Source organism: Rissa tridactyla, chromosome 4 (assembly GCF_028500815.1).
Source record: "Rissa tridactyla isolate bRisTri1 chromosome 4, bRisTri1.patW.cur.20221130, whole genome shotgun sequence".
Taxonomy (NCBI): Eukaryota; Metazoa; Chordata; class Aves; order Charadriiformes; family Laridae; genus Rissa; species Rissa tridactyla.
The window spans coordinates 5316295-5328301 of record NC_071469.1 but is presented as its reverse complement, the minus strand read 5'-3'; the positions used below and the strand labels follow the sequence as shown (position 1 = coordinate 5328301).

The 12007-nt window shown below is 38.3% G+C and overlaps 1 protein-coding gene across 1 annotated transcript in view; it reads right to left on the bottom strand.

The window, feature by feature from the left end:
- PRMT3 (protein arginine methyltransferase 3) overlaps positions 1–12007 on the bottom strand; it is a 62546-nt gene that overhangs the window by 27603 nt on the left and 22936 nt on the right. The window contains exon 11 of the mRNA XM_054198987.1: positions 3707–3785. Coding sequence (XP_054054962.1) covers positions 3707–3785 — 79 coding nt within the window. The remainder of the gene's footprint in view (positions 1–3706; positions 3786–12007) is intronic.

Sequence of the window (12007 nt, the reverse complement as noted above, 5' to 3'; positions counted from 1 at the left end):
TGCATTTGGAATGACTAGTTTACACAAAATATGAACACACTGTCATTTTTCTCACTTTCTGACTGTTTAAAACAGAATAAATAGATAAATAAATATCAGCAAGCTTAAACTGGAATCCCATTGGTAAGCCATCATCATCCCTACTTCGCAGATGAGGAACTCAAAGCAGAAGGTCTCTCCAGGAACAGCCTACAATTAACTCAGCAGTAAAAAGGCAGTTTGATGAGAATCAGAAGAGGAAGGCATTCAAACTGCCTTGTCTGAAACAAATCCTTCAGTTCCAGCACACCTGACAGCTGTCACGCAAGCACAAAAATCAACATCTGGTGGCAGGAGTATCTGCAAGTAGTTTCTGGAGCTGTCAATACGGGATTTCCATTTCTCGAGGCTTTCGTATTGCTGTTTACTAGTGTGACACCTGCAATATATTCAGCTTTACCTCTCAGTATTTCAAACCTTCAAGAGCCACCACCGATGCTCCAAAAATTAAAAGACAGTGTGGAACAGACAACAAAAGCAAGCAGTTACAGCCTCTAAGGGAATATTTTTAAGGGAAATGTTCTTCATAGGATGCAAGGGCTATGGTGAGAAGGGTGAAAAGGGACAGAAAGTCCCTAGTTATAAAGTAACTTACAGGAGCATCCTAGCAATACTGCAATCGAAACTGAAAACCACAGCAAAAAGTGATCAACTACTTTATAACCTTCCTTCCTTGGACTAGCCCACATTTCCGGGACATTCTGGTAACAGGCAAAAGTTTACCCTGTCTATCAAGCATGAAATATTTGAGCGGGACCACAATCAGTTTATATTAAATCTCTTTGCCCACACAGCAAATCCTTACATCAGCAGTGGAACTCGTGATTGATTAGACAAAGTGCTTAAGAGCAAGCAAAAAGGTAAACATTAACGTTGTAATCTAACCTGCATTTTCAGTTTAGTCTATCAATAGCCACAAAAAAGTAGACAGCGCCTGTTCAGATTTCACAAAAAAAATAAAAATCCGTGTTCCACCAACAGGGCACAGGCGATACACTAACTTCCAAATTTTCAAACCCACCCATATCCAGAAGCATATGCTGTACTGAAATTTGACTGGAAATGGAAGCATGTTATCTAAACATCAGCCTAAATCATCTAAACAGTGTGGAGTTTTGTAAATGTTTAAACGCATCTGCTTAAAATTGCATTTGTTATTTCACCCATTATCCTCCATCCCCCTAGAAATCCTCTGCTCTTTCTGCAACCCTCTAACACTTCCCTGTACGATCCTGACAGACTTGTCATTTTTTTCTGATTAAGCCTATAATTTAACAATTATTCCTTCTCACAGGTGAAATGAACAAAATGCTGATTGGACAAAAGCACATACTCCTCAATGCTCTCACAGATTCATCGCTTTGACCATCTGTGTCCTTCTCGACTCAGTGCCCAGAAGTCATCTGTCACTCGGAACAGCTCACGTGGTGAACAGAAGACGATGGGAAATCCTTTATCCCTTAGCAATGCCTCACGAACTTCAGGATGCTGAAGGGTAAGGCAGCAATCCTCCAGATAAACGGAAATAATTCCAAGAGAATAACATCATCCCTTTGACGTGAACAAGCAAATGGTATTACGTTTTGAATGATGCCTTCCTTACCTATGTCACCCCTTGCCAACGTGCACTGCACTCAAATGTATGCAAAAATCTATACTCAACCAAGTAATAGCTCTAAAGAACAAACAGATGGGTCCTGGGCAGCAAGAATTTTATGTTCCCAAATAAAGCTATTATATACTGTACACATTACCCTAGACATTTTGGCATAATCCACTTCAGCGTGCCAATAGGCTAAATTGAAATAACGACGATATGACTGACTGAACACAAGTCTCGATATCTGGATTCTATTCCCAGCTCAATCACTGAAAGATCTGGCCAAATCGCAGCTGCTTCTATTGCTTTTTTCAGCTTTCAAACAGTCCCTGTAATAACGATCTTGGGCTCAATAGTACAAAGTGGCTTGAGACAAAATTAAGCTTTATGGCAAAGCCAGGAATTTCTCTGGTAAGACTTCACCTCAGAACGAGCTCTTAGTTTTGGCTCATCTGAATTTGGATGTGCCCACAGTTCTGCTGTTATTCGTCTACGCCACAGAGGTGTCCGTCTTGCTAAGCTGATTGCTGAGCAACTTTCTCCGAAATCTCAGGCACAGCCACTTACCTGCCATACAAGCTGGCAGAAGAGCAGTGACTGGAAGCATCTAAAGGAAACAGCATTCCATTTAAAATCTGGGCGTACCAATCGGCGTCTGTACAACACTGTACGCTTTGTGAAGAGCCACGTAAGGGCCCAAGACCATTCTCAGACCACAAAGGATAACTGCAGAACCAGCATACCCCGTCTCTCAAAAAAGCCTTGTGAGGCACAAGCCACTAGTAAACTTACAGCAATGCAAACTGAAAAGAAAACAATATCGCAGTTTCAACAGAGGTCAAAAATTTCTCACCCTTTTCAGAAGGTTTTGGAAGTAGCAGCTAAACATAAAATGATTCCTTGCAAATTTAGGGGATGTCCCCAGATTTGATTATATTGCAATGTAAAATTATCAGCACGTATCTATACAGAGCACACCACAACTGTGGGCTATCCTACATTACTGAAAACAAAAAAGCTCTTATTCTGGCATGTTGTTCAAGTGGCTTCTAAATGTTTTAACACATGAATAGTAATCTCTTGCTTGTATATTCAGCTTTGTGACCAAATATTGGACAACTGCATACAACCTCCCCTTTCCTGCTGCACTCTGTAGCATACAAAAGCTCACTGCAATCAAAAGGAAACACTGCAGCGAGCACTGTTACAGAGTCATTAATCCAATCATTAAGTCAGTGTAGTGAAACTAACTACGTGCATGGTTAGCACAAAAGAGGAAAAAAACCCCAGACTGATGACTACGATTGAAAAGGTCAATATGAAATACAATACGACAACGGAATTAAGCGCAAGGAATAAAGCATATGCAGAACTCGTGCAGAAAACTGCATCACACAAGGAATAAATATTTACAGGCATTTAAACACTGCTTAAGATGACACTATCTAAGCTACTCAAAAGGATAAAAGAACTCTACTGCAAAATAAAACCTTTTTGTTCTGTCACTTCCCTACCCTCAGACCATGAAGAAAAAGGATATATTCCCATCAGGACAGAATAAATATGCTGAACTGAAACAATGTAATTCTGTTAGTTACTTCATGGGGCTTCTTGTGCTTGAAACTATGTCCTCCCCAGACAACTTCCCTGCTCCAGGAGAACATCCTCTCCACTCTCGCACTAATTCATCATAGCTTACTCAAACAGTATCACATCTTACAGACTAGAACGTATTTTCCTCTGTATTTATGCAGTAAATGGGATTCAGAGAGGGGAAAACAAATGCCCACATGTAGGGGAAGAAGTAGGGAGGAAAAATTTAGATTGTACTTAAGAATAAATAACCCCCTCTATTCTTAAAAACACCATTAACTTGAGACCTTGATACCCCATCCAATGTTCTTCTATTGCCCATATAGTAAATTAATGCCTTGAAGCTCATACTAATGGAAACATTTTTCATGTAGACTGGCAACTTTCTCACCCATGCATAGCTTATTCTAAGTCTCTGAGTTCATTTAGTTTCCCCCCAGAGCTAAATTTATTAGAAGAATTACGTGCACCAACCTGAGCCTCCCTCTGCCAGGTACGTGTTCTTTGCGTAGATGACAGAATCCAGCATTGACTCAAAGAGAAGGAAATAACCCTGTTTATAGAAAAGGGAAAGAATTCAGAAATCATTGTGCTTCTTATGTAGCCTACTTAATCAATCTACAGATAGGCTTTATCAACACAGTTTAAGGACTTTATATGCCCATACGTTTCAATGAGAGCTAGTACCCAGTGAATTTCTCAACAATAGCAGTATCACTTCAAAACTTTAGTTACATAAAGTACCATCTTTAATTTCGCAAACTGCAAGTATCCAGCACCTACTAAATTAATAAACTACAGGCAACAAACATCCAACCTACTCCAACAATTACCTGATAGAGTCCTACAACATCAAATCACGTTCAAATCAAAATCAAATTCAACTCAAGCCATGTGAAAAGCTGTACATATTGATTTTTTTTAGTAATAACTCTGAGGGACCACACACACGCACAAAAAGATAACAACCAAGAAAATCTCTTTCCACTTAGTACTGCAAGTAACATTAAAATTATTGTCAGAGAAACACCAAATGGAATGCATCTTTGCCACTTCACATTTGTAACCTCATGGTGCCCTGTACCAGCTTGGGCAATGCTCACTAAGACAGGAGGAAATAAATCATACACCAAAGACGTGGGTTCTCCGGATGTTCTACATCATTTAGCAGCACCTGAACTTAAAAAATTCTCAGGACAAAAATGGTTAGAGCTAGATTTAGCCCTTTGTTTTCCAATTGATTTAGTGATTTTATTCCCTTCCTATCTTCCAAGTTTGAGTATGATCCTTATTTTTACTAAATACTATAACACATTTCATCCACATACACATTCTTATGACAACAAATCTATTAAGGCAAATCCTACCAGCATACATTTTGCATTTTCCCTTAGTATCCTAATTCTCATTTTGTTTAAAACACAGCTTAGCCATATGGTTTGATTTATACCCTGACTGCCAGTAGGAAAGAACAAAAACTGGAAGTCCTGACTTTGGACCTGCAGTCCTACAAGCACAGTCAGCAGTAATCAAACATTTTTTCCTTCATTTTTCTTGCCCTTCCATATTTGTACAGTCATCATAGGGATTTATTTTATTTTATTTTTCTGAAGTCATCATACCACGCTACTGAAGACAGACAGCATTGCATGGGAACTGCACCGCTAAGGTACCACGTTTACTTCAAGTTTATGCCACCTTGGATGTTTATTTTGCCTAAGGCTCTTAGGAAAAAAAAAAAAAATAGTGCAAGTTCAGAATTGCTTACAAGCATCACCATCCACATTGTAGCCTTCAGAACTAAAAACAAAACTAGAAAATCAGAAACTTGAAGCATGATGTAGTTGTATTCAACAATAGAAATGCCCTTTTCTCAACCTGTTTATCCTGGTAACCCCACAGTGCTCTACTGGACACTTTTCTTCCAAATGTTGCCTGTTCTTCCGCTTCACTGCCTAACTTCTATGAAGTCCTTAGAATTAAGTCCCAGAACGACAACTACTACTTTGTGAGCAATATGATTTTTAGTAAGCTTTGCAAAATGGTTGGAAAGGCCAGCAGCTCCAATTGCATCAGGCAGAGATGGTTTTATGCCTACGGCAAGCCAAAAGCACATAATGGAACCCAAGTTTTCTTTTTTTGATTCTTACTCTTGCAGTTTTAAAAATAGAACATGTATAGTTCATAAAAATTCTTTTCAGATGCTTTTAATTGAAAATGAGTTGTTTCCACAGTATTTTAAATGTGTCCTCTAGGACATATCTTAAGACTAGTTACCAGCAAGGGGTACAAAGCGACATTTTTATGGATCAGCTCTTCACTTACTACTTCCTGCCTAAAATGCCCATCACCTACAATGTCTGCCAAACAAACACAGGAAGTACAGCTCAAAAACACACCTTCTCATGAGAAATACAGTCAAATTCTCACCGTCCTTTCCCCAACCTTTCCACTCTGGCACCGTTGGTTCACCCCCCTACTCCTAGTTCTTCCCCCCATTCAGTATGGCGTTCCTGTAAGTTACATAAACCGTCAATGGTACTGAATCAAGTCATTTATTACTTATACCGAAGCGTTTTGCTCAGTGTGCTGTGCTCATCGGTAGTGTAATTTAGAATGTAATTTCACAGGCTGCTGCCTCACCTGTAGGGGTGCCATCTGGAAAGAGAATTATACCTGACGTCTTTTCCCCGTGATGCTGTGGGACACTCTTGCTTTCACCCCAAGAATGTTCAGGGCTTTGTTTTTTCTAAAGTGGGTATTTGCATGCTCAGAATGAATTACTGTGAAGAGATCTCTAGGATACAAATCTGCAAGCTGCATGTTAATAATTCAATCTTGATAGTGGCTAAACTAAGCCACATAAAAGGTGACAGGTTCTCTGGTAAAGGTAATCCGAATACACGGCACATCTTAAATGTTAAGCCATCACATTACGCATTTTCTACTAAAAAGCTGGGCATTTCTTTCTCAAAATGAACATGAAGTTCCTTATTTTTCTATTTTCAAAGCTGAAATGAAACAGTTGTTCTCCAGCTAATAAAAAAAAAAACCACCCTCCCACACATATAAACAGACTTGGACAGGAAGAGAAATACACAGCACTATGGAGTTACTCCATGCAAGCATCTGTCCTACATCACGTCTGTCCAAGAAATCAGCTATCAAAAATACACAAGCCCACCGACAAATCTGAATTCAGAGGAATGTGACTGTCACTGTATTTCTTAAATATCCTTTATATCTGTATTTTGTGTTTGTCACAGAATTATAAAAGGCTCACAAAACTTTGACGGCTTAATACCCTGCATTGTTAAATTTCCACTCTATTATTCAAATACATTACAGGACTCTAATGTTTATTTTCATTTTAATTCCAAGCTACATAAAAATATTTTGCCAACTGATCAAAATATTAAGTACAGGAAGTTCTTTTAACATTAGTGCTTCAGTATTTATCGTGATAATCTTCATTGAGAAAAAGAGATTAAGCTCTTTAAAAGCATCAAGACACAAGAACACCACTGAATTCTAAACTATACCTCATTGTGTAGAGAATGCTTGGTTTAAAACACAAATTACTTCAGATTAAAAATGCCCCTTCATGTACACTTCCCTTATCTGTTCCTATAAAATACGTTGGTGGAACTTGTGTTTTGTCTTTACTTATTTTCTGCTTATCGGTGAAAGCCATATATATTTCAAAAAGTGGTATTGGCATGTTTACAACAGCAAGAATTTGCAGAATTTCTAGTACAGCAGAAAAACCACGTAAAGACAGAACTGAGAAGAAATATTTAACTACTTGAATAAGCATCGTGTTTCCCCTCCCACCTTCTATCAAAGAACCATTTTATTATTTTCTGTACCATAACTAAACCTGGTCTGATACCCCAGATTCAGTAGGGCCCAATGTTGAATATTTAATCAGATGAAAAGCAGCTACCAACCACTGATACAAAGAGTGGGGGGTTTTTTGTTTGGTTGGGTTTTTTTAAAATCCCTATCAGTATAAAAAAAGTGCATTATTTTCTTAATCTGAAGTTTCTAACTACAAGGTTTCCATTGGACTGCAGAGTAAAACAAGTCACAGAGGGTATGTAAAACAGATTGGACAACGGACCCTGATTTATAAAATAAAATGTAACCTTGATTTAACAGATGCACAACACTGACGCGGCCCACTCAATTTTGGGAAAAATGACTTTTTACTTGACAAAATCCCCAAAAACCTGTGGCGCATTGAAAAGAGAAGCAGCAGCTCCATGTAAATTCTTCTGCATGCTCTGCTGCAGCACCATTTGCCTCACACTAAGTCAGCCTTCAATGCCGATCTCTCAGGTAGGATTTAATTTTAAGAAAAAGGAAATAATTCATTACTGACAGAGCAAGCCCACATATTTCAAAAGCACAGCTTGACTTTCTTATTATACGCACCCTGTTGCGCCCTTAAACAAACATAAAATGCATGAGAACACCAAATGGGAAGATCTGAAGAGCTGAAAAGTGATACCCATTACTGGTATTGGCAAAAAAAATTTCAATATTTTCATGCAAGGAAATATAATTCCTTTATAAAAACCATTTTACCGTAAAGAAATCAAAACATCCCACTACTTAGTATGCTCTTTACACAGCATTATTAAAAACACAAAAAAGAAAAGCTCAATTCTTAGGTAAAATTATAAATTATTACTGTGTTAAAGAAATAGAGCACGTGTATTAACGCACCTCCAAATACTAACAGCAACCATAGGGAACATTAAGACCACAGAAAGAATAGTAAGTGTTAAAAATGCACCATTACTGTATATCCACCATAAAAATGGGGGAAAGGAGGAAGGAGAGAAAAGATGGTTTCCAGTGTCTCAGACACGCTCACTTCCTAGTCCTTTTCCCCAGATCTCGAACACCTCCCATTCACAGCCCCATCCTGATACCACTTCAAAATTATCTAACAAAAAAAAAAAAGGGGGGGGGGAAGAAAATAAAAGAAAAAAAGACACTAGCTACCTGAGCTACGAGACGAGACTAGTGGATTCTATCCTTGGTTTATTCTAACTTAAGAGTCCACGCCTTCCCCAGTTTTTCCTTGCGTAAAGCTCTATTGCATATTCAGTACCATAAAGCACCGCATAAACCAGCAATTTATGAGACCGCACTGTGCTCTAACGCCGTACTTGAGACAACCGTCTCAGACAATTGTCTCTCACAGTAAAACCCCTTACAAACAAGAAATGTAGGTATTTTTCAAGTGAATAAAACTCTCAGCCTCTACCTTTATAATCTTAGCTAAAGAAAGGAAGTAAAAGCATACTAAGAGAAAAAAAAATCTGTACACAGATGCAGCTGGATGAGAACATTCCAGAGAAACATCACATACATGTTTCTTTCTGCACTCATCCTTTCAATAAGCAGCCTAGGAAGTTTACAATTACACTACCAAAATCCATATATGGAATAACACAGACACCTTTGGATTGATCAGAAGCTTTGGATGTTGATAGCAAATCTTCTCCTGTCCAGCATTCAATTTAATGAAAAAACGAGCTTCAGCACTTTGCACAGCATCTCTCACTTCAAACTCACATATTGAATGTAAAATTACTCTAATTACAGTAAAACATCACTGTTCTTAAAATTTGGTAGCTCTCGGGAAAACACATACATGTGATCCTGACTGAGAGCAAGTCTATGGATTAGACAACTCATAAATACTTTCCCACCACTCGTACAAACAGCAGCACATTCAAGTCAAAATTCTATACTTCTGATGAAATTTGAGCATTTGCAAACTTTCAGGTCTAGTCACTGACTGACAAGGGTTTTCAGTCATTACACCAAGATGCAAACAAATCACTGATATGTGTTCGGAAATTATTTGCAGCAGATTGCCACTAGGCAGTGCACACAGACACTCCTCTATTAGTTGTACCTTTGCTTAGAAATATAATTCATATAAATCCACAGCTTGAATATGAAGATAAGGTTGGACCAGATGATCCTTGACATCCCTTCCAACCTGGTATTCTATGGTTCTATAATAAGAGATTTGCTTGTAGGTGCCTTATGGTACAAGCAGACAAGTAAAAAAAATGTTAAAGGCTGGTACCTGTAACCACCAACAATCATGGAATCGTGGAATGGTTTGTGTTGGAAGGGACCGTAAAGATCATCTCATTGCAACCCCCCTGCCATGGGCAGGGACAATAATTCATAGTTTCACAAATTAAGGCTTCCAGAAGTTTCACATATCAGAGCTCCAGGCAACCAAGCAGGATGGTGCATCAGAAGCTTACAGCCCTGCTATGGAGTATGAAATGACCCTGCACAGGGAAACCTCTACAGAACAAAGCCAGCAGTGAGATCTTATATAAAATTCACCCGTTCTTACATTCAAATAACCCTTCTCTAAGAACTGGAAGATTTCTCCTCATAGAATCAGTTTGGTTAGCCGAACAGGCCATTACTTGGCCATTCTTGTATTCTTTCTTAAGGCAACACGGTTTATTGGGTGAAGCGGCTCTTCAGTCCACCTGCTCTCCTCTTGTACTCCTGGGTCACAGCACACAAGAAGTCCTTGTGTCAGGCTGCGTACTTCACCTATGTTTTGCCAAAAGGAAAGCTTAGCTACCTTCAGAGTGAAAAGGTCTAAATAGATGGCTTTATCTGGGTCTTCAGTAGTCCAACAGGCCATCCGTCTTCAGCAATCTGCCTTTTGGACACCAACAGGACAGCTCATCACCTTCCACTGTCTTTACATATCAGTTTTAGTCAAACACAATCACACAGATGCCCTGCTTATGGTCTGATTTTAACAATGTCAAACACGCACACTTTAGAAGTTGCAAACAAGGCATTTAGTCTTGACATAAGCAAGATCACTGCTAGTTTCTTTCATAGGCTTAAATAAAGACACTGAAGAGACAGCTGCTCATCATTCAGCCTCCTAACCTGGAAGATGACAAAACCATATCCAGACGAATTTTAAACTGAAATGTATTATTTTGGAAGATAGCAAACATACATTTGAAATACAATTTGGCTACATATATATATATGCACACACTCACAAACCCCTACCCACTGTGTAGTACTTAAGATGCTTTTCCTATTTCTGCATATTTTAAGGGAACGACTTTAAAAATGAAAGAGAAGTAGGACTAACAAGCAGTTTGTGGAAGTCACAGGTCACTTACACAATTAAGAGAATGATCAACAGAAGACATTACATTGGAGATGCTTGTCATGCAACACTGTACCTTTTACAATAGACTGTTCTACGTGCCATCTTTCTCAGAAAGGCTGTTCTAGAAACATTCCTGGGGGATGCAGCACTTTTCCTCTCCCTAGCCCCCGTTCTGTTGATTCACACTTGTTTTTAATTTCCTGATGCTCTACGTATAGCTCTAAAAAAGCTTATAGTGCACTGGTCTTAAGCACTGTTCTGTACCAAGGAAAATAAAGTTATGGCTCTGCAAAAGGTTTTGATGTTTACTAGTCTAAAAGCTGTTTGTTTTATAAACAGAATAGCAACTTTTCATATTTTTGTTACAAAGAAAAAACACAGTTACCATTAGAATATTCCTGCTAGTCCATACAGATTCTCTAAATAAAGAGCTGAAAGCTGAAAACTGGCATATACTGAATGCCTTTTTGCTCCCATGCTTTGCATTTCCAACATTTTCAAGCACTTACATTCACATATTAACAAAAGATTTCACACTGGTTAGTATCATGTAGTGAAGGAACAGAAAAAGCAAATTCACACAAGCAAGCCAGACAAAGAGGAATCTTCATTTGCATCTAGGCAACATAATGTTCCTTTCTGGACAGTATTGGAACAGTGCATACACCGTCCCGCTATCAATCTTACTTCCAGGGTATTGTCCTCTTTATCGCTGTATTGCAGCAACCTATAAAAACGCCAACATTCCTAAATATTTAGAACACCTAATTAAGTGAAATGCACATGGCTATAGAACTATGACATTAAGAGGTAAATTAGCACACAAATGGGAAACATGGAACATTCAATACTTTATTTCTTACAAGAGCTGCTTTTCAAAATCCTTTACTTCACATTAGAGGCACATGACTTAAGAGCTTAAGCGCCCAAGTTCCTTTCAAAACCAAATCTTGGGCTCCAGAACGAGAAATGTATTTTGGGAACATTATTCTTGGTGCACATATTATGCACCTGATCAGAAGTTTCCCTGAAAGAACTGTAATTACATTTCTAGTGAAGTCACTATACTGTCAGAAATCAGCAACCATACAGCGCTGTTTTTAAACCACTAGTTTAAGCCAACGCCTTAAACCTTACTTCAAACTAGTGACCTCAACACTAAATTAAGCTCTTGTTTCAAATAACGTTCATTACAGCAGTGGAGGAAAAACTTCCGCAATTTCCAGCACACTGAAATATGTAATATTAAAAAAAAAAAGACCCTAACACAGAAAAACCAAAACTATTTATTTCCACCTTTACCTGGAAAACAGTTAGATACATATGGATCCATAGTGAACATGTGACCTCTCTCCCAAAGGCCCCTGTCTATAGTAGAACAGCCAGAATTTGTAAAAAAACCAAACAAAAACAAACAAACAAACCAACCGAAAAAACCAAAACAAAACACACGCACAAAAAAACCCCAAAAACCCAACCAAAACCCAAATCAAGTAACTTTGAATATAAGTTTTCATTATTGATCTTAAATTTGAAGGACAAAAGAATTTTTCTTTAAGTCCAAACAGTGGGAACTAGCATGAAGA